A 23,183-nucleotide genomic window follows, 5' to 3' on the forward strand; every position below is an offset into this window, starting at 1 on the left:
GCATGCCTAGTTTATATGTAACAGATTTGTAGTGGGCCAATTTACTGGAGCTTGTCAAGGGCCGAGCCATTTCAGTGGGCAGACCTGCCCGTGCATGAACATGTGAAATAAAGAAATAAAACACTGCGTATTTCATACTGCATACCGGGCTGATAAATTTGATGCATTCAAAGCAATATAGATGATGAATAATGTGATTTGTCCTCCCTAGTGTCTGAAGCTTTAATAAATCTGTCTGGATAAGGCAGTTTTGTAACTTTGGTCAAAAAACATATCTGATTTAATTCCTGATGATCTTCAAACAATGGCTAGAGCTTTATATTCTTTGTGCTCCTCACACAGTGAAGCTTTAACACCAAAATGTTGCTTAGACAGTTGAAAATCTGCTTTTTTTTTTCAAATAATATTATAAATGTAAGTTATTTTGCTTGCATAACAATAGTACGATATATTAAGAGTTTTGATAGGAGGAAGAATAAATTATGTTCATAATACTAGAAGTAGTAGCTGTGGGAGTGGTATTTATATCTGCAGTAATCTTCATTTATGTATTTATTTTGGCTATTGTGTGTTTTATAATCCTGATATAAAGGAGTTAACGAACGCTCTCTGCTCTGTGGTGATGACCTGCTTTGCTAAAGTTTGGAAGGTGCTGATGAATGATGAATGATGAATAGTCCAACCTGGACTCCCGATGAGAAAACTGACAGGGAGCTGTAGCTGGGCAGGGACGACTCAGCCTGACTCAACATGGACCCTGGAGAGAGACACACACACACAGAGCGAGATGGTGAGCGCACACACACACATTTATACACAAGTGACGGGAACATCTCGCAGTGGAAACGTTGTAATATAGATGCGCTCTAATGGAGAAACTCTAATGGTTTGCCTGCCTGCAAATGTCACTCTGAGGTTTGTAATTATAAACTGGTTATATATGTCTGTCGGCACATGTATAAATCATACACAGCAGATGTAAACTCTTACTTAAGGTATTGCTGATGTGCTACATGAATGAATCTATGAAGACGTATATAATGAGAGAGATTATAATGAATGTGTTGCAGTGTGGTGACCTGGTGTTTACCTGAACTGCTGCCGTGCTGCTGATGATAGACGGATGTGTTGAAGGAAGTGGTCAGCGGGGCTTGGCTCTGTGAACAGGAAGTCACCCCCCCTGACCTCCTTTGATTGCGCAGCTTCTCCTCCCTCCTCCACTTGGCTCTTCGGTTTGAGAACCACACCTGTCAGTCAGAAAGTCAGAGAGTCAGACTTCCTTATCACGACAAGCTGCATGCTGCTACAGGGTGAGCGTCAGACGCATAAAAACGACAAGAGTTCCTTTACCTGTATCCTCGCCTCTGGTAAATCAATCTTGTTTGCCAGTCTCTCCCTTGCAAAGACATCTGGGTAATGTGTCCTTTCAAACTCTGTGGATGATATTAACTAATGTCAAACACACAGTGAGAGTCTTAATCAAGGGTGACAGGACTATTGGGGAGCAGCTCGGCTAAGAAACCCTTGCTGTGTGGTGTTAACATGTTTTAATTTATCGGTTTATGTGAAAACAAAGCACAAGCTTCACATCCATTCAAAAGCAAATTAATTTAGTTTAACAGTCATTTATTGCAGTCCTTGTTAGCAATTTTCCAAAAGGGATGCACATAATGAAGAATTAATGGCATTAAATTAAATTTACACCTTCCCCTTTTTACTTAAATTAAATCACCTATTAATTATCACATTATTTGGACAGATATTAACCCGCGTGTCAGATAATTACAGCTTAAAATCGTCATCACTAATTATCTTGTCATGGAATACACACAAATCCAGGACGCTGAGATGTATCCTTACAACCAGATTTGAAATATTTATCTGTTGCACTTTGTATAAATTATTTAACATTATGGAACACGCAGAAAGTTCAAACGAAAGGATTCATGTCGAGAAGCTGCCTAAGCACTTTATTTCAAAGTAGGCTGACTAAAATTAAGCTGAAGAGAAACCCTCATAGGCTCTCATTTGTCATTGTTTATTCTATAGATCTAAATTTGGCGTTGTGTCTCTTATATATAACAGACACAGAGTAAGTTGTGAGTACGTATCAATAAAACTTTTCTCTATAAAAGAATCATTCCTCATTGTGGGAGTTCATTAAAAAGTTGACAAACGACTGACATTTTTGTTGTTGACAAGTCAGAACGAGAATATGCCTCACCCTCTAACTGACAGCCTGAATCATCCTAATGAACTCTGAATTTTCAGGTCTGGTAATGGAGCGATCTTTATGGATTTTGCTGCCTGCACTTATGATGCTTAACATTAGTTTAGCATGTCGATAAAATGGCAGCAGAGGAAACAAATCAGTTGAGTTGATTACATCTGAAATGCTCATTATGTTGTCATTTTAACACATATATTATTGTGCCTATAATATTAACTGGTTACCAGTGTTGTAAATAACTGCAGATTAAAGTTCCCACTGGTAACACATGGTTAATAAACCCATATTGCCCAGAGATTACAACACTGGCTCTATAAATTAAGTCTGTCTCACAAATTGTTCTAATTGGCTTGGTTATAATTGGCGTCTGTGTCAACACATGATTGTTATTGTGCCTTGGCCGCGCACTGAGGTCAGTGTACCTCATTAATGTCATTTGCACAGAGTGACCACAGTGATACATTTCCACTCGGCTGCACAGTGGACATTGCGTCCTTATTTAGCTCAAGGGCCCCGCTGCAGCCATATCCAGTCAAGGGTGGCTTTCTGATCCCTCTCAGCGGATATCGGGCCACGAGGGCCGGATCTCGCTGCATAACACAACCACAGTAATGATGCATTATCAAAACTCTGCTGTGCACGCTGCCCGAGGCTTTTTTGGAGCAGATAAGGAATATTTGTGGAGTTAAGATTGTGGATGATTTGCATCTTTAAGGGATCATGGGTGGCTCTCTCATGATAAAAATCCTGTCCTGCCCCAAAAAAATGTCTCATATTTACGCCCCTTGCCATTTACCAAGAAGCTGTAAACAAGGTGTAAAGGCTATAATCCAGTAACAAAGGTGTTGGCAGGGGAAAAAAGCAGCAGGGCAAGCTGCGTCATGACACACTCCAGTCTGGCTTGTGCTCATGGAGGGCGGCGATTGGCTGTGAGAGAAGGGAGAGAGCTGTGCGTGCTTGCATTGGCCTGACCTTTCTCCAGAGCCTCGATCTGCTCCTGCGTGAAGCTGGTCCGGTTCCTCTGCAGCTTCCTCTTGAGCTGCAGCCTCAGCTGAGACTCCTCGCCCTCGTCCCTCTCCACGGGGACTCCTCCCCCTCTGCCCGTCCCTCCTCCCCCTGCCTCCCCACCCAGGCTGCCCTCCGTGTCCAGCAGACAACCCTCAGACACTGGTCAAAGAGGAAGGCGACAAAAGAGTATTACGAAAATGGAGCAACGACACATTTTTTTAGAATAACAGGATGTGCAGAAGTTGGTGAGTGAAGCCACAAGTGACCCTTTAATGCGGTTTAAATCTGGGGACACTGAACTGATGATCTGTGAGAAGCTGCTCCCTCACCTGTGCTGTGTTGCGTCTGAACGCCGGTGGGGTCATGGTACCAGTTGTTAGGCCCGCTCCAGTTTGAGCCGCTCTGCAGGTTCAGCATGGTTAACTTCTCATACATACTACGAGTGTCAAAACCACCATGAAGAGAAATAAAGGAGTCCTGTCCTGTGCGTGTCCACCCCTGTTTACTGTCACCTTTTGGCTCCTCTTTCCCCCCTTCAGTCCTCCAGTCCTTCCTCCTGGAGGGGTGGTGGTGGGGGTTAGAGGGAGAGGAGAAGAAGGAGGGGTTGAGATCGCATGAGTTCACACATGGTCGGCATTGTGGCGAATTAGCCTCATGATGACAGACAGAAATGGAGTTAGTTACAAGCCCGCTGTCGTAACGTGTGTGTGTTATACATTGGTACGCTGGTATACCATGGGGAGCGAAGGTACATTAGAACCCACTCTGAAAGCCATGACATTTATTATGCTACTTGCTTTTAGCTCTATCTTTTTGCATGCGCACACACACACACACACACACACGTATGCATGGAAAGACACCGCATTTACATGTAGCCACGAACTGGCATTGCGCGGCAGCTTTATGAGCAAGATCCCATTTAAACCAAGTCCATGTTTAACTTTCACTGCAAGACATCGTGTGCACAAGTGTGTCCACAAATATCATTATCTGCCTGGTCTGACATAAATAAAAGCTTTCTTTTCTCCTCTTATCTTATTTACATTCCCCCTTTTTTTTAAATGTCCTCTTTGCAGAGTGAAAAAGGAATGCAAAGGTATGTCAATACTGAGCCAAATCTGCAGTGGCACAATGTCAAAGGTCAAATTTCATTCATTCGGACGAGGCAGCTCCGTAACAACAGTGCATTCATCTGACTTTCAATTACAATCTAGAGGTTATTCTGTGATGGTGAAGTAACTTGATCCTGAAGCCTCCACCTCAGCCCGCATTGAAAAAGTGACCTTACACACATAAAAGCACTAGAAAGACTAGTTTTTTTTGTGTTTTGCAAACTTACCAAGTGTCCAGGTGAAATGATGCGCCGCGTCCTGTGCGTTACTTTCCTCCTCCGTGGACCTTTATTCCCCTGTTCCCCCTGTGTCCCTAGTTCTCCAGCTTTGTTGACAATAACTGTGTGTGTGTGTGTGTAAAGCCGAGAGTGTAGCGGAGAGAGATGGAGAGAGTTAGACAGGGTGAGAGAGAGTGAAAGAGGGAGAGGGGGGGCTCTGGAGAGAAATGCGTCTGCGGGCACTCTTGTCCTCCAAGCGATGGAGAGAGAGAGGGAGAGAGAAAGAGAGGGAGGGAAAGAGAGGGAGAGAGAGAGAGAGGGAGCCACCGAGGGGTGACAAAGTGAGTCAACATCAGTGTCAAGTTTGAACTTAATGCCAGCAAGAGGAGGAGGGGAGGCTGAGAGAGTGGAGCATAAAGCACAGATAATGGAGAGATAGTGGATGATAAATAGATGATGGAGCTCAATTTTGACCATAAATTTCACATTAATACGAAGAATAATCAGCAGATGAGTGTGTTACTTTTTTTTTTAACCCAAACACACCTGCAACCAGATGACTGATACTGTTAGATGAATATATGAATGAATAAATAATTCTTATTTCGATTACATACATCTGGAAAAACAAAGATTATTTACACAAATTTTCTCACAGTCAGTAACCGAAAAAAGGAACAGGCTGAAACCCCAGGCTAATTATTGCCTATCCTATATCAACCAAAAAATAACCCAGAATATCAACTATACCAAAAACAGGAAATAAATAAATTAATAAATAAATTATACTCTAAATTATAATCCACACATTTTAAGGCTTTTTAAAAACTCAGCAGAGAGCTACATAGTTTCAAATCAGCACTGAGTCCATTCCATTACTTGACTCCCAAAAAAACACATCTGTATTTTACATTCTCACTTTACATGTTTCATGAATAAACAATCCTTTTAAATTATAATTTCCTTCTCTTAATCTAAAAAAAAATACATGCATACAGACAGGAAGGTTTCTGTTCCCACAAGCATGGACTCATTTTTATTGATCCTCATTTAGATGCTTTAAAACTTTGATAAAGCTCTGACGTGTCCATGTGCACCTGCTATCATAAAATACTGCATTCAGCAACTGCACACAGAAGCAGATATTTTAGGCAAGAATTAAGAGATAGATGATTAGTAGGGAATGAATATTAGGCTTAACAACATGTTGATATGTTGATTTTTCTTATCTTGTCAACATACATTTTATTTATTTTTTATTTATTTCTGTGTTGTGTCATTTGGCCCATCCCTCATGGGATTACAAGACACCACTTTTTACAAAACGTACATCTTCTGGTCTTGCATACAAAACATGTGGAAAAAGAAAAAGAAACACAGACAATACATAGGTATATATATATAACATAACTATCATATATCTATACATTATCTTGATAAAGAGCTTTTTTCCTCTTCTCCCAGGCTTTCACAAAATGAAACTCATTTTCTGTATCATTTACACAACACATTGGACAAATCCGCCTTTCTTCTTCTAAATTAACATACCATCCAGTTTCCACAGTCAAAGGTAAAATACCAGATCTCCGCTGGACACATAAAGATCTCTGCTTTTTAGACAAATTATATTCAACATAATTCTCTTTTCCATATTCAGTTTTTATCCTCGTACAAGTGCGCAATTTTGGTTTAGTCCATATAACCTCAGCCCACTGTCCTTTTTCCTTAGCAAACACAGAGTCTTTAAACAAATTAGTGTTAAAGTTTTCGTAATTTAAAAGGTATTGACAAACCCAGAGCTACAAAATAATGTACGCACATGCTTAGACCAGGAACCAATAGTTTGTTTATCCCAAATAAATACTTGCTTCATCAGCCTGCTTTCCTCCATATCAAGTAACCGATTCCGTAACTGAACTATACATATCTTACAGCGTTGGAATATATTTGTGCACAGCCAGGAAATATCTTACAGCACTATTTTGTACTGATTCACACACAGAAATATTTCTGAGGCCCCTAACCCCAGCAGTATAATCGAGCACTGGACATACACAAACAGCTTTGAATATGTTTGGAAGCTCATATCTTTCAAATTTTTTACTCTTACCAATGATTCCTCCCAGAGAGAACTTTAACAACTTCTATAAAATTCATGTGTTCATCAACATAGAAACTGAGATATTTATGAGAATCTGCGTAATTCATTTATGTGATCCAACTTTAAACTGGTAAGTACTGCGGATAATTGAAGGTTTTCTAAAATGAATTATTTCAGTCTTCTTTTGGTTAATAGACAGTCTCCATTTTTTACACCACTCATTAGTGTAAGAAAGCGTCTGCTGCATTTTTTCTTCAGATGGAGACAGTAAAACTATGTCATCTGCATACAGAAGAATACTTAACATCTCCCTTCCTCACATTACACCACTATTTAAAGTTTTGATTTCTTTAGCCAAATCATTTATGTTTATGTTATCAACATATAATTAACAAATAAATGTAGTGAGAGATATTTCTCCAATTATACATAGCAATATTAAGTATAAAATACCTTATTTGGTTGATTTTTTTTTAATTATAATGATTATAATGATAGCTTAATAACAGATCATATTATTGTCTGTTAGAGACACTGATAAAGATAAAAAAGATCATGTTTCAGTCTGTATCATTCATCATTAAAACATATTACAACTTCTCTGTGACCACATATAGTGAAAGAGGAGTATGTTCAGATTATTGACAACTTGTTTCATTGAATTATTTAATGTTATCGGATATACTAATGTGATAAAGATGTTAATGTCTAGCAAGATAATATTTAACCATAATGGATGAAGATATTTGTTCAATAAATTTAAGTAATATCTGTTTGATTTTTAGCTAATTTTGAAACATTAAAAAACTAAATCATTTCATAATATAAATTATTATTGATTAAAAAAAACCCTCACAAAATTGTTCATTTATTTTATTTGTTCATTTCATTTATTTGACTCACAACCATATCACATGGTATGGACTGCAAATATTAAATATAATAAAAAAACAATGGCACATGGCGTGGCAAACCAATGCTACTTAAACAAAATTAATTTAAAGATAGATGGACGGTTTGATAATACTTTGGTGAAAACCTTTCTCTGTAAGTTATCAAGCTTCCATTCTGACATTTAAACAAAATATAATACTCATCTCCCACACAGTTATCATCACAAAGGTTGCAGATCCTCTGGTTTTTGTTGTTATGGACAGTATTAAGTTTTACGAAAGCATGCTCTGTGTTTGTTTGTCTCCGAGTGAGGGCTACAATTAAGTGTTTTCATTATCTGCAGATTTATTTCTTGATTAACTTGTTAATTGTTTGTTCCATAAAATGTCAAAAAATACAGAAAAATGTCAACAATTGTCTTAAAAATTTTCTTTTTCAGCGATCAGTCCTAGACCCAAAGATAGCCAAAATTTATTTCATAAATAAGTAAGAAAAAGCAGCAAATGATCAAATTTGTCAAGCTGAAAATGTTTGGTGTTTCTGTTTGAAAAATTACTCCACTTTAAATTGTAGCTTTTTTTCTTAATCAGCTATTGTTCTGCCCCTGCTATGTTAATCCTTTAACACCAGTGTTTGAGGCCTACAGTGCTGTAAAGGAGTTGGAGATATGCAGATAGTTCCCACCAGTTATTCTTTAACAAAAGGCCTAAAAATGCAGACATTGAATAACAGCTGTTCCCAGAGCACCTGTGTATTGTTCCCTGACTACAGAGATATTGTTCTCCTGCTATAACACTGTGCTTAAAGCCACGGGACAATAAACAAAGGCATCGTCTGGCCCCAGAGCAGGTTAAAGGAGCACCATACAGAAACCCTTGACGGCAGACACACAAGGTCTGATGTGAGGCGTAAGTAATGACGCAGGTATGACGGTATGTATGGTGGAGTCAAAGAGCCGGAGCAGAGTAGAACTGGGGGTTTAAATATATCCCTTTGCAGCGGAGAGGGAGAGAAGAAGAGAGAGATGGAAGATGGGAGCAGGGAGGCAGAGGGGAGAGATAGAGAGAGTGAAGAGGAAGTATGTGACTTTGGGGTGGGTGTTGGGGCTCGGGGATGGGGAGGGTGCCAGCTTGTTTTATTTCCGGTTGACAAGACTTTGCGCTCCCTTTCTCTCTGTCGCTCCCTCTCTCTTTCATACTATGCTATTCTTTCTCCGCTGCCCCCATTGCTCTGTCCCCCCCCCCCCCCCCACCCTCTCCTCCTCCGCCTCCTCTCTTTCTCTGTTACTTTCCTCCGAGACGTGCCTCGGAGAAAGGAAAGGACTTGACAAGTTCAAAGGTAAAAAGGAGTAAGAACAGTGGTGGAAGAAGCATTAAGATCTTTTAGTTAAGTACTAATAACACGCTATAACATCTCTCCACTACAAGTTAAAGCCCTAAATTCAACATTTTACTAAAGCAGAAGTGCAAACATCTCATCATCAAGTATAAAATTTGTGCTCACTTTGCAGAATGACTACATATCATTACATATATTACATTATTGCGTTGCTATACTGATTCACAAACACAGGCAGCATTTTAATGTTTGTAGCTGGTGGAGGTGGAGCTCATTTAAGCCACTTTACCTTATGTCGGGTAGCTTCATCTACTACAATTAGGGCTGCATGATAAAAAAAAATCAGATTGTGATAATTTTGACAGCTGTTGCGATATAACATGCGATTTAAGTGAGAACAATTTTTTAAAATTCATTTTCACTGGAAAAAAAAAAAAACATATGTATATATAGTTGGGATTTGTACCAACCAAGCATGTTCCCTTATGTCTAAAATATGATTTGTAGGCTGTGGCATCTCTGTAGCACCACAATACTTCATTAATTTTATCAAAAATTGCAGCTCCTGTGATTTGGATATTCACCTGACCATACTGCAATTTTTAATTTCAATATTTTTTACTGAGCAGATGGATTCCACATATAATCAACATCTACATTTGAGGCTCATTTTTCTGAATTTAACAATTATGCGCAATATACTGAGATCCAAAAGGGATCAGATGTTAAAGTGGGCACAGAGGTAGGATCAAATAAGGTCGTAAAATAAAGTGCAAATACATCAACATAAAATAATATGATAGAAAAAAAAAAAAGAAAAATAACAGTAACAAGAACAAGCTGACCATTATCTCCAAAGTCGCAGGGCTGACCATACTGCAATTTTGATAATGTTTTGATTTAATGGTGCTGCCTGAATTATAATGCTTCATATTTTACAAAATCATCATATGTTTTGTGTGAAATAATAATGTGCATATGCTATAATCTGTGAAATCAATGTAGTGGAGTAAAAAAATGCAATATCTGCCTCTAATATTTCGTTTAGTAGAAGAGTAAAGTAGCAAAGAAAGTGGAAATACTCATGTGCAAGTTCTTTTTTAATGGTATTTGAGCGAATATACTTTGAAGTAACTGAGGGAAAGCTGAGGAACAAAACAGTTTGGTTCATTTAAAACTTTTTTGTGTAATAAAGTGATTAAGTGAAGACAAGTACAGGGACATAAACAGCTGGAAGACATTATATAAAGTGAGACATAGGATCAAAATGAAAGGGGACACAGTAAAAATGTGGTATTAACACCCTTCCACACACACACACACACACACACACACACCCCTGTGTTTTTTAGCTGGTCTGTTTTTTCTTTATTGTGAAATCATTGTTACATCTTATTGTGTTCCAGTTGTTGGAATGTGGCTTAACCTATGTGATCCCTATGCGCTGAGTGCAATAACGTGTGTGTGTGTGTGCGTGTGTGTGTGTGTGTGTGTGAGTGTCTGTGTGGTTTTTGCGTGTGTGTGTGTGAGTGAGGCGGCGCGTGCTTCACTGCAAAGATTCATGTAGCTCCAGGACATGCATTTTTTTTAGTGCATCTTGTTAGTTCATTCCTGTCACCTCTCTCTCTCTCTCTCCCTCTCTCTCACCATCCCTTGCTTTTTCAGCGCTGAAGGGGGGATGGGGAAGGGGTGGTGGACGGGCCTGCAAGGGGAGGGGAGGGGGAGGCGGCGGCGGTGGAGGCAGTCGCCATGGTTACAATGCCATGACAAATATTCATCAAGTCGTTAAAATAAAAACAAACTGGAGTGCATTATAATTGCTCTTACTGACTGGATCCTGTAATGCGTTCATATATTATGAGTGAGAGGAGCGGAGTGGAAGGGGCGCGCACACAAAAACACACTGTTGGTGATTAAAATAAAAAAGTGAGTATCGGCTGACCCGAGGGCATATGTGACACACACACACACACACACACTCACACACACACACACACACACACACACACACAGCAACTCTTTGTGTATAACTTTATATTTCCATTACCTGTTTATGGAATTCCCTATGAGTACTTTCGTGAGTCTCTCCTCTCTTTTCTCTTTGTCCCTCCATCTCTCGCTCTTCCTCTACTGTTGTGTAGCCTGAGGCGATACTGTGATGTGTCCTCCCTCTGTCCCTCCCTCCCTCTCCCTCTCTCTCTGTCCCTGTCACCTTCAATTGCTCTGTGAAACTAGACACACTGCCTGGGGCGGGGAGGCAGGGAGGGAGGGAAGAGAGGAAAAGAGAGAAGGAAAAAGAGAGACAGACAGACAGCTTTATAGACAGACAGACAGACAGACAGACAGACAGAAGGAATAAACATTTGGTGTCATGTAAAAAAAAAAAAACATGGTAACCACAGCCCACATGTGTGGCACACAAGTTATCTTAATCTTTACAATCCAGCCAAAACACTCAAATAATTTAGTGTCAGAAACACACAATGAAATACATACACACATCTACCCAATTTAGGACAGCATTTGACCTTTCACCTGGGTGAATTATGCTACCGCCTAATCCAACATGGATGCTTCAGGATGCTGTTTATTTTGTGTGTTGTTATAACCCAGTTGCTTCTACTTGAACTGATACCTGTTAAACTGGTTTCTACTTCCCACTGAGAGCAAGGAACATGAGTACTCCTTACAAACACTCCTGTTTGTACTCCTAGAGTCCCTACAAATACAAACAGTGAAGCTTCAGCGCAACCTCAAAACAGTTCAAGCAACTTCTAAAGAACAGAGTTTAATACCTGGAATCAATGTAAGGCCTATTATAGGAGGTATAATATCAAATAATAACTTTTAAGGAGGACGTAAAACACATGACCTACAGTAACTGCAGGGTTTTACACTGGGGGTTGTTTTTCAGCCATAACTAATAATCATACTGCAACTGGCAGTCAAGTGTCTTTACACACAGAGAAACTTCATTGGGCCTATGAGATTAAACTAAATGTTTACATTTGAAGAGGCTCATCATCTTTGATCCTCACTGACATTACTAAAACATAAGATATGATATGATACGATATGATACGATACGATACGATACGATACAATACAATGTGCTTTCATACCATTCCATGCGATGTGATATGATCCGATATGGCGTGATACGATACAGTACAATGCGATATGATACCATGCGATATGATACCATATGATGTGATACCATACCATTCCATGCGATATGATACGATGCAATACAATGAGATAAGGGAAATACAGTTGTTACCACAGCACAAGGACAGCAATAGAACAGATCAATAGAGAAAATAGAAGAATAAATAAGAGGTGTATGAAAAACTAAATGTAAATAAGTATATAATGAAAAAAAAAGTTGTCTGTTTAAATGTGATGAAGCTTTGGCATGTTCACATGTACGTAAATATTTAGGAAAGATAATAATATGCTATATTTTTTAATAAGGTAAAAATAAATTATAATATTAGGTTTAACAAGACAGTATTATATTCATTACCTGCTCGTCACTGATATGATAAATGTGTCAAATGTCAAAAAGCATTATCCATCATAGTAAAACATCCATCCATCCATTTTCGTAACTGCTTATCCTCTTGAGGGTCGTGGGGGCGCTGGAGCCTATCCCAGCTGACATTGGGCGAGAGGCAGGGTACACCCTGGACAGGTCACCAGACTATCACAGGGCTGACACATAGAGACACCACAGCATCACGCCATGCGCCTGCGCTGAAGCGCCTTCCTCTACAACACAGTGATTACAAACCAAAACAAAGAAGACACAATGGCGAAAGCATGCACGGATAACTTTGTCTGGATAGACGACGAGGTGGAGTTGCTACAGTAACAGATCTACACTTCACTTCAAATCAACAGGGTGAGCAGCGCAAACAGAGCTCAGCATTGTTGTTGTGACGGTCGGCATGCCTAGTGACTGGAACCGTAATGCGCATGTGCGAAAAGTCTTCAGAGGAACTGCATATTGCAAGTTTACATGACAACGGAGACGCTACCATTTCCAAAAAGTTGCACTCTGGAACCCGTTTTCGAATCGTTGCGTTTTCAGGCACCCAAAACACCACTGTCGTGTAAACGATTGGCCAAAACGCAACTAAAGTTTACCGTTTTCAGTTGAAATCGTTGTCGTATAAATGGGGCCTTTGGACTGTGGGAGGAAGCCGGAGTACCCGAAAACCCAGGCTGACACGGGGAGAACATGCAAACTCCACACAGAAGGGCTCCCTATAGTAAAACATGTATACCTCAAATAAAACATCCCATGTAGCAGGGTCGTAATCACATATCTAACATTAGGCGGGACCATTGTCAATCTACAACCTCTGTGACCCAACTTTTGTGGGGAGTCTGGGGAGAATTAACCCCTGGAGACATTTTTAGAAACTTAACAGCTGAGCTGACCATTTTTGAGACAAAAACCTTTGATCAGGAGCTCTTAAAGTTTGGATGACTGGGTGCTATTTTAGGAAACTAGGATATGATTATGGCCTGAGAGCTACGTGAGAAAAAGCACACACACTATGACTTTTTATGATCTTTTTTTATGCCATATATTATACACTATGAAAATTTTAGTGACTTTTTTCATGACATACTAAACTATGACCCTTTATGACATTGTTTATGACACACTAACACTTTACATACTTTGTATGTAATCCCTTGAGTTTTCAATGACAGCATGACCACAGTATGAATTTCTGAGTAGGATGTCAGTCTGCATGAATCTACAAATTTAGATGGCTACACTGGTATGTTGTGTACCCCCAACCATGCCCATGAGCTGTTCTGGGACTTCAGCATACACACTTGATGAGAGGCCATTGGTTGATCTTCATCTACCTGTAACTGTCCAGACACCATGATGAGGACACAACTATCTATCATGAGATGGAAGTCTTGTTCAATGATGATGTGCTTAATATGCTGGAAAACCAAGCTTACTAATTTTCCAGTGATGGCTGCTCTCCCCTGAAAAGCGGATCCTTCCCATTGTCAAACAGGCCTCAGCAGAATAGAGGTTACCCAGTCCTGTCCTGTTGTACTGTCAAACTGGTTGTAATATTCTTGGACAAGAATCTTTTGCCATATTTCTTTCTCACAAGCCATCTGTGAAGCTTTGGATTTTTTCTAAATAGTGGGCGAGCCAGCATGGAGCTACAGAGATCCAGTCAAGGATGATGGGGTTCCTGCTTCCTCCGAGTTATGACAATCCACTTGACAAAAACTCTAACAATCAACAGCTATATATACCCTACGTAACACTCAAATGTAACACACTAAATGTGCTGCCCTTTATAACTGTGTTTTGAAAGGTGCTATCTTACGATATAATGACGAAAACTCTGTCTGTCTGTGGGTGTGTCTGTTCCAAGTTTTTCTCATCACTGACTTCATCAATCCATGTGAAATTTGGCACAGTGGTAGAGGGTCATGGGAGGATGCAAATGAAGCAATATTGCATCAATTGGCCAAAGGGAGGGGCGCTATAGCAACTGACTGAAATTGTAAACTTTGAATGGGCATATATCATGCCCCGTATGTCGTAGAGACATGAAACTTTGCACAGAGATGCCTCTCCTCATGAGGAACAAATTTGCATCAAGAGCCCATAACTTCCGGTTATATAGATTTGTCTGCCATTTTGAATTTTTTGAAACTTACAATCGATCTCTTCGATTTGGTGAACATAATCTAGGGACCAATATCTAAAGTTCCCTCTTGGCAAAAGTTGGAAAACTTACTAAAACTGAGCTTCTATAAGGCAATGAATATTGCAGAGGGTGTGGCTCATCACATAAAGGTGTATAACATCTCAAGGGTTTCACCGATCACCATGCAACTTTGTAGACATATGACCACACATAATCTGAGGGGACCCCTCCATTATTGACCCCATCAAACAAAATGGGGGCGCTAGAGAGCTAATTTATTATCTAGGCCAAACCGCCATATCGATTTTTACTAAACTTGGTAGATATGTAGAACAGGACACCTCAAGGTGACTGGAGAAATTTAACTCTAATTGGCAACTGGGTGGCGCTATAACAACAGAAAAATGCTTAAAAATGGTTAAAATGCGACCATGGCTCCCCCTGTGCCCCAATGTTGGGTTTTTTTTCTTCTTATTTTTGGTATGACTAAGTCATGGTATGGTATGCTGTACATAATCACGGAAACTGTCAGTGTGTCATTCTGCCTGTCCCATGTTTTGGTCAATTTATGTGAAACTGTACATGGGCAACTGTGTACTCAGTGGGTATGTGGGACTAGTATAACTAAATCAATCAACAGCTTCTGCTCGGGTAAGGCAGTCTGGTTTGCAGGTGGTTTGCACAAACCACAGACTGAACTGCATCACACTCTAACACTAGACCCAGTGGTAATAATAATAATGGCAATTTGTTACATTTATTAATAAATATGATTACATTTGCTCATGATAACTGCAGACAGTAGTTGTGTGGTTGCCTGCTGTAGCAAACTTTTTTTTTTTTTATAGTTTTTATTATTATATTGAGAGGGAGGGACATTGTAAACATAATGAATATGAGATGACCCCCCAACATATATTATACATGCCTAGCCAAATAGCATGTCACATGGGAGCACTGGTCGTTCTACACACCAGGTAAATGCTCAAAATGCGTCATAAAAAGTCATATGATATATAGGCTTATTATAACAAAACACATGGACTAACTGCATTTTATCACTTACCAATAACTGGGATTGAGACCTGTGTGACCGAATACACATATTTTCTTGGACGGAGCAGTGAAAAGGTAATTTTATTCAGAAAAACAGTTTACCTGTGACCAAATCAGGAGGACCAAATCAGGCGGAGGATCTGGTTTGTCCGCGGTTGCATAACTTTAATTTGATTGGCTCAGGTGGGAGAGGAGGGCGGCCCTGGGCGGGACAATAGTTTTGATTGGGTGTGGTTGAGAGCACAGGTAGCCATCTGTTTGAGATCCAGGCGTTTACTTGGAATTCACTCAAAAGCATTATTGGGAAGGCTGGATCTGTTGTCGACGGTTAGACGCACAGAAAAGCGAGTTTAACGAAGGAAATGTAACTTTTTTAAACACTTCCGTTACCTGTTGTGAGAGTTTCAGTTAGAGTAGAGGAAGCAGAAGTGGGAGGTGGATGTAACGTTATTTGGGGAACAAAAAGAAGAAAAAGGGGATTTTCGCGGCTTAAGAGATTTGTTGGCTCTGTGACAGTTATTGCTGTAACACAATTTGTTGCGCGAAACTTCACAAAATGTCGCCGAGATTAGAGTTTCATGTCATTTTTTGGTGCGTAGCAGGTGAGTACCGACCGTTGTGTGCCCCCTCCATCCCCTCCCTGCTCTCGCCATGTCTGTTGTTTCTTTGTCCACCTGTAGACACAGCCTGTATGCGCACTTTCAGCTACTTCAGTGAAACTGAATTTTGTATCCTAATGTTAAATAAAGGTCAGAGTGGATCTCAATTGTATGTTATGTTTACATTCAGGTGTTTTGGCTTCCTACGCCCAAGAGTGTGGTCGACCGACCATAGTGGAGAACAGGATTGTGGGAGGGAATGACGCCACAGATGGGGCCTGGCCGTGGCAGGTGGCTATCCAGGTAGGTCCCTCTGAAACACCTATTTTAATGTTCTGAAGTATCAGTTTTGCCTGGGGGTAGTTAGATGTGTGGTTTAGTCTGGGTCTTGGACCTGCTGAGAGAGGGATTTGCTTGTGATGCTGAGGTGACTCACTCTTTCTCCCCCCCCCTTCGACCTCCAGTCAGGCACTGTTCATATCTGTGGAGGCTCCATCATCACAAAGGACTGGATCCTCTCAGCTGCTCATTGTTTCCCCAAGTAAGAACTCTCCTCAGACAATTCATGGGTTCTCAACCTCAGTTTGTGAGATCAAGATTAAGATTGCCCTACGCCCATAGTGCAGCCCTAGAAATACAACATACAACATAGTAGGCCTACATAGACAGATCGACATTATACCCAATGTAGCAATAGGAAACACAAGAAGATAAATAACATCATACACTAAAAATACCTCTATAAAGATGTAAATTGGCATAATCCAGTGCCAGATCATTTTGTGGGAATTCTTAGCTGCCTCAGTTTTGTTAAAGACCTTAAGGAAAATCTTGTGTTTAATGTCATTCAGGAAACTTACCTACATCATATTCAGCATCAAATTGATTCTTTCAAATTTTCAATTTCAATTTCTAGAGAGTAGAAAGTCTTCAAGACAAGAACTATCCAGGGTCCATGCAGACAATGGTGTAAGGTAGTTACGACGGGCCCCAGTGCTTGCTAGTTACTAGTTAGAAGGCGCACACACACACACACACACACACCACTGGCACCTGTTTTTATAAATGCCAAAGGAATCTAATTTAGGGAGCTTTGCTTCTTTTTTCTCCTGTTAGTTTCTCTTTTGTCCTTTCTTACTGCCACTTTTCTGTTTAAGAGGACTCGCTGGACTGACAGATATTATGCCTAAACTAGCTACTGAATTGTATCGTCTTGCCACATGATCAAAAAGAGAGTTGACATTAGGCAACATCAACATACATGTTACCCAACAATCATCATTGCATACCTGTATGTGCAACTGCACTGCCCGCACTGTCTATATTTATGCCCCTGCCTGTGGATCCATAAAAAGTCTGAAAAGGCATTGAATTCATAGATCGAAAAGTAAGGTGTTGGTATTAAAATGCCTTAAATCAATCTTTCAAAAGTCCTGAAAATTGCAAAAAGTTTTTCAAACAGCACAATGAAAATCAAGGCATTGGAATCCTGCATGCAGAGCGAGAAATATAAAATCGCCAAGAAAACGTGCCAGTAAATGTCAGGTATTTCCTAGTTCTGTTAAACCCTGGATGCCGCCACGAAACCTTAAACTCATTTTTAATGTTAAAATAAACAATTTGGCAAATGTAATCCACCTCAGGGCTTTATTTAAAAGTAGCAACCAGGTGCCAGATCGTAAGCAGCAGACTTCCAAGAGACACAGTGCTAAAAAAAAAAAACATACAGTGCCCTCCAAAAGTATTGGAACAGTGAGACCAATTCCTTTATTTTTGTTGTAGACTGAAAATATTTGGGTTTGACATCAAAAGATGAATATGGGACAAGAGATCAACATTTCAGCTTTTATTTCCAGGTATTTACATCTGGATCTGATACACAACTTAGAAGATAGCACCTTTTGTTTGAACCCACCCATTTTTCACGAGAGCAAAAGTATTGGAACATGTGACTGACAGGTGTGTTTTGTTGCCTAGGTGTCTCCCAATTACATTGATTATTCAAACAATAAATAGCACTGAATGTCTGAGCTCAGTTTCAGATTGGGTACGATAGGTTTTGCCTGTGCAGACTGCATTTAGAGGTGGAACCAACATGAAAACCAGAGAGCTGTCTATGGGTGAAAAAGAAGCAATTGTGAATCTGAGAGAAGATGGACAATCAATCAGAGCCATTGCACAAACATTGGCCATAGCCAGTACAACCATTTGGAATGTCCTGAAGAAGAAAGAAACCACTGGTGTACTAAGCAACAGACGTCGAACAGGTAGACCAAGGAAAACATCAGCAGTTGATGACAGAAACATTGTGAGAGCTGTAAAGAAAGACCCTAAAACAATTGTTAGTGACATCAGCAACAACCTCCAGAGGGCAGGAGTGAAGGTATCACAATCTACTGTTCGCAGAAGACTTCATGAACAAAAGTACAGAGGCTACACCAGAAGATGCAAACCACTCATTAGCAAGAAGAATAGGAAGGCCAGGCTGGAATTTGCCAAAAGGTACAGAGATGAACCTCAAAAATTCTGGGAAAAAGTTTTATGGACTGATGAGACAAAGATTAACTTTTTCCAAAGTGATGGAAAGGCGAAAGTTTGGAGAAAGAAAGGATCTGCTCATGATCCCAAACATACAAGCTCATCTGTGAAACACGGTGGAGGTAATGTCATGGCTTGGGCTTGCATGGCTTCTTCTGGGACGGGCTCTTTCATCTTCATTGATGATGTAACACATGATGGCAGCAGCAAAATGAACTCAGAAGTCTACAGAAACATTTTGTCTGCTAATTTAAAGAAAGATGCAACCAAACTGATTGGGAGATCCTTCATCATGCAGCAAGATAACGACCCAAAACACACTGCCAAAACAACAAAGGAGTTCATCAGCGGCAAGAAGTGGAAGGTTTTAGACTGGCCAAGTCAGTCTCCAGACTTGAACCCAATAGAGCATGCATTTTACCTGCTGAAGAGGAGACTGAAGGGAGTAACCCCCCAAAACAAACAACAACTGAAAGAGGCTGCGGTGAAAGCCTGGAAAAGCATCACAAAAGAAGAATGCAAAAGTTTGGTGATGTCAGTGGGTCACAGGCTTGATGCAGTTATTGAAAGCAAAGGATTTGCAACTAAATATTAAGTCTCATTCACTTTAATCTATTTTAAGTTTATATGTTCCAATACTTTTGCTCACCTAAAAATTTTGTGTTCCATTACAAATAATGCTATCTTCTAAGTTGTGTATCAGATCCAGATGTAAATACCTGGAAATAAAAGCTGAAATGTTGATCTCTTGTCTCATATTCATCTTTTGATGTCAAACCCAAATGTTTTCAGTCTACAACAAAAGTAAACGAATTGGACTCACTGTTCCAATACTTTTGGAGGGCACTGTATATAGCGAGGTGAAATGTCAGAAGAGAGTGAAACTGGGGTTGGCTTTTATTTTTACTGTCACTTTTACAATTATTACTTTACAATCCTGCATAGTACACCTGTGAGTTTTACTTGATGACTGTCTAAGGGCCAAAATGTTTCACATTTTAAACCCCACTTGATTTCCAGTCTAGCAGGTGTCATTCAGTGACCCTCTCTCTTCTTTCAGTCCATCTGACGTGAGCGGTTACATTATCTACACTGGCCGGTACCAGCTGAATGGCTTCAACCTGCACCAGACATTGCATCACGTGAGCGAAGTGGTGGTCCCATCCGGTTACACTGACCCCAACCAGGGCAAGGATTTGGCGTTGGTGCGACTCTCCAACTCAATAACCTTTTCGGATTATGTCCGTCCCATCTGCTTGCCTGCCTCTAGCACGCTGTTTCCAAGTGGCATGATGTGCTATGTCACCGGCTGGGGAAACATCCGGAATGATGGTAAGGCTTGCTAAATTCTTCATGACTAGTTAGCATGTGTGCAGTTAACGTTTTATAAGTCTTCAAAATATATGATTGTTTGTGGACTCTGGCATGAATCTTCTTTTCATTTACGGAAAAGAAAAAAATATGAAGGATTCAAGGAAAAAGGTACCAGATAGTACACAGCAGGCAGAAATAAATCTTGAATGAGTTACTCTCTCATTCCTTTAGGTATCACTTACAGTTTTTCTTTAGCAGAGCGTGTAACAGACGGTTTATGGAAGCCAGTTCTTTACAAGCCGAGCCAAGTTGTAATTAGATATATTCATTCATTTACTTTCGGTTGAATTGTGATGTGTGTTTGTAAATGTTGAGGTCAAAGTAATCATTCCATTCAAGTTTTACACATGAAACTAGAACTTTACACATGAAACTTAAACTAAAAAGAAAAAGACTGAATTTAGCCACGCTTTGTTTAGTTTTATCTAATAGTATCATATTAAACCAGAAAAATGCACTAGTAGAGTGCACATCTCCACCAGACGGCCGCCTAAGCTGATCGTAGTCACTCGAGACAATCCTTGCAATGTCAGCAGACGCGTCACAGTGTGTTTCCGAAGCGTGCCAGAAGCTAATAAAAATACACACCTTGCCTATTCTTTGATCCATGTTGTTCTTTCATATTGATCTTTGAACAGTATTAACTTTGTTTTAAGCTACAGCACAGCAAAATAGGAAATAACAACAATAAACAGACAAAATAGAAAACTTTTAAATACATACCTGGTTACTAGCTTATGGTAAAAGCACAAATATTCTACAAAACTCAGGCAGGGAAAACAATCTGCTTCTGAAACACTGGGTGCGGTATGACACCGGGTGGTGGACAGAACAAAACCGGGTCACAGCTGCGCCTGGTTGAATTGTCCCTTCTGGCTCCCTTACAGTTAAGATGGCGTTGAAGATCAAGAAAACTGGGACTAATTCATCTTGTAACTTTAGAGGATCATAACACATTGGGTATGGAATTAATCTGCAGATGCCCCAGTTCAAAATGAGACCAATCCTTACTATGGATGTCAGTTTTTGAGCCACAACGAAGGTCAAAATGTGGCCTGCAACAGGCAGTAAGGCTTGCTGTTTTAAGCTGAGCCAATGTCTGGAAAACTTCCGCTCCCTATCAGCCAGCTAAGAGAAGCGAGGTGTCAGTAGTCAATAAAACAGGTTTTAAACAACTGTGAATCACTGCAACCATGAGAGGTCCTTGAGCATACAGTCATAAATGTGCAGAGAAAATAGTAGACTGATTGGTCCAGTAGTTTGTGAGATTAGCTGCAAATAGACAGATACACACACTCAAGCACACACGACCAAACGCATGATTGTCTCTGGGCTCACGCCTGGTGAGGATAGCAATGTTTACATATTTGCAAGCCTACACTAAGAAAACAATACAAAGAACAGAAAGTAAAAAGGTTACGTCTACACAAAGACAAAATACACAAAGCAACAAAAAACTGGAAAAGAACAATAAATAGCATAAAGCACAGTCAAGATGGTCGTCTAAATGCTTTACTAGACAAATATACTAAAAATAAACATGTCTTTTAAACATCACTCCTGTAGATAGTAACAAGAAATGCTCACTAGCTACATGCTTAGTTACAGAAATTAGGAAGTCTCAGACTCCTTTTGTTCCTCATCCTCTATCTCCCCTCAGTCCCTCTGCCAGGCATCGGGACTCTGCAGGAAGTGCAGGTGCCAATCATCTCCCAGAGTTCATGTCAGGAGATGTACCGGACGAACCCGAATGAGCAGGTGGACATCCTGTATGACATGATCTGTGCTGGATACCAGGAGGGCGGCAAGGACTCCTGCCAGGTACTGTTGGATCAGCTGTTTGTGCTGCTGTGTTTACATCCACAACAGGGCTGCACAGTGTAAGGAAAAGATGTGACGACTTTGTTGGATATCACGATAACATTAGTACAATAAATAAACAGATATTAAAGTATTCTCAGTTTTTGACTCAGACTTGCTCAGCACTCATTTCGGCCATGCCATCTCTCGTTTATCCAAAATATTGACAGGTGGCTAATTTACTTTTTTTTTTGTTGTTGTTGTTTCTGGCACCAGTTCCTCTCTGGCATTCACTCTTTCATCTACGCTCACCTTGTCACTTTGCTTCTCCATCCATGCATGTGCAAAACAAGAACCTACATTGAAACTACCTGGCTGGATGGCTACTTTTCTATAATCATGCACCCTCTAGTCTCTAGTTTCGTGAGCACTTTGATACCTCCCAGTGGTGTAAGCTGAATGCGTCTGTTTGTGTTTGTTGTCCTTTCAGGGTGACTCAGGAGGGCCTCTTGTCTGCTCCATGGTGAATGGGACCTGGGTGCAGGCTGGGGTGGTGAGTTTTGGACAGGGCTGTGCTCACGCAAACCAGCCAGGTGTGTACACCAGACTGACCAGCTACTCCAGCTTCATCAGCAACACGGTACCAGGGATCCGGCTGTATGGCCGAGCTAATCAGATCTGGTGTGGGAAGGCTGCCATGTTGGTCAGCTTTCTGTCCACTCTACTGGTCCTGCTTCAGAGGTAGAACACTTTGAAAATTGGATTTCTGGGAGGTGGATCACAAATCAGGCCAAATGAAGGAGGAGATTAATCCTATGTCTGACGTGTGTCCAAAGTTATCCTGAATAGTAAAGCTAAACTGTATCTTACGTGCACATGAAGCCACACTGAACATGAAATGTAATATAATCTTCATTTTTAGAACTTAAAGTCTGCATTATGATTTTTGAGTAAAAGCAGTTTTGATAGGTTTGTATTTTAAATCAGAATTATGAAGTAAATAAATTATGTGTTCTGTATTTGAAATAAATTGTTAATTTGATTCTTAAAATCAGGTCAGTGCTCTGTTCAACTTCTCATAGTGGAGTTTGGAGGTGTTTTACAAGTATCATGTTGTTAATGGATCAAAGCTGTGCTGTAAAACTGTAAATAATAGAGCCTTTGAATTAACAAAGCCACTTTTGGAACATTACCTCATTCTTGGTACACATTT

General features: G+C 40.1%; 2 protein-coding genes across 3 annotated transcripts in view; one reads left to right on the forward strand and one right to left on the reverse strand.

The window, feature by feature from the left end:
- mmp25b (matrix metallopeptidase 25b) overlaps window positions 1–4,866 on the reverse strand; it is a 33,428-nt gene extending 28,562 nt beyond the window's left edge. The window contains exons 1-6 of one of the 2 annotated variants that reach the window (XM_078163217.1): window positions 4,581–4,778; window positions 3,568–3,794; window positions 3,203–3,397; window positions 1,351–1,433; window positions 1,091–1,247; window positions 684–757 (exon numbers count right to left, since the gene is read on the reverse strand). In XM_078163217.1, the coding sequence (XP_078019343.1) occupies window positions 684–757; window positions 1,091–1,247; window positions 1,351–1,433; window positions 3,203–3,397; window positions 3,568–3,673 (615 nt within the window). In that variant the 5' untranslated portion in view covers window positions 3,674–3,794; window positions 4,581–4,778. Of the gene's footprint in view, window positions 1–683; window positions 758–1,090; window positions 1,248–1,350; window positions 1,434–3,202; window positions 3,398–3,567; window positions 3,795–4,580 lie in introns of both variants that reach the window. The other variant, XM_033610759.2, reaches the window with a different exon arrangement.
- Window positions 4,867–15,903: 11,037 nt separating this feature from the next.
- On the forward strand, window positions 15,904–23,021 carry LOC117246707 (serine protease 33). Its single transcript, XM_033610637.2, has 6 exons — window positions 15,904–16,261; window positions 16,449–16,561; window positions 16,723–16,799; window positions 19,857–20,128; window positions 21,831–21,991; window positions 22,461–23,021. Exons 1-6 carry the CDS (start codon window positions 16,216–16,218, stop codon window positions 22,713–22,715), a joined length of 924 nt encoding a protein of 307 aa, XP_033466528.2. The 5' UTR covers window positions 15,904–16,215; the 3' UTR covers window positions 22,716–23,021.
- The last annotated feature ends 162 nt before the right edge of the window (window positions 23,022–23,183 follow it).

Source organism: Epinephelus lanceolatus, chromosome 21 (assembly GCF_041903045.1).
Source record: "Epinephelus lanceolatus isolate andai-2023 chromosome 21, ASM4190304v1, whole genome shotgun sequence".
Taxonomy (NCBI): domain Eukaryota; kingdom Metazoa; phylum Chordata; class Actinopteri; order Perciformes; family Serranidae; genus Epinephelus; species Epinephelus lanceolatus.

Coding starts and splice junctions, on each gene's coding strand:
- LOC117246707 (XM_033610637.2), top strand. CDS start 16,216: ATGTCGCCGAGATTAGAGTTTCATGTCATTTTTTGGTGCGTAGCAG. Junction 16,262..16,448: donor CATTTTTTGGTGCGTAGCAG/GTGAGTACCGAC, acceptor GTTTACATTCAG/GTGTTTTGGCTTCCTACGCC. Junction 21,992..22,460: donor GCGGCAAGGACTCCTGCCAG/GTACTGTTGGAT, acceptor TTGTCCTTTCAG/GGTGACTCAGGAGGGCCTCT.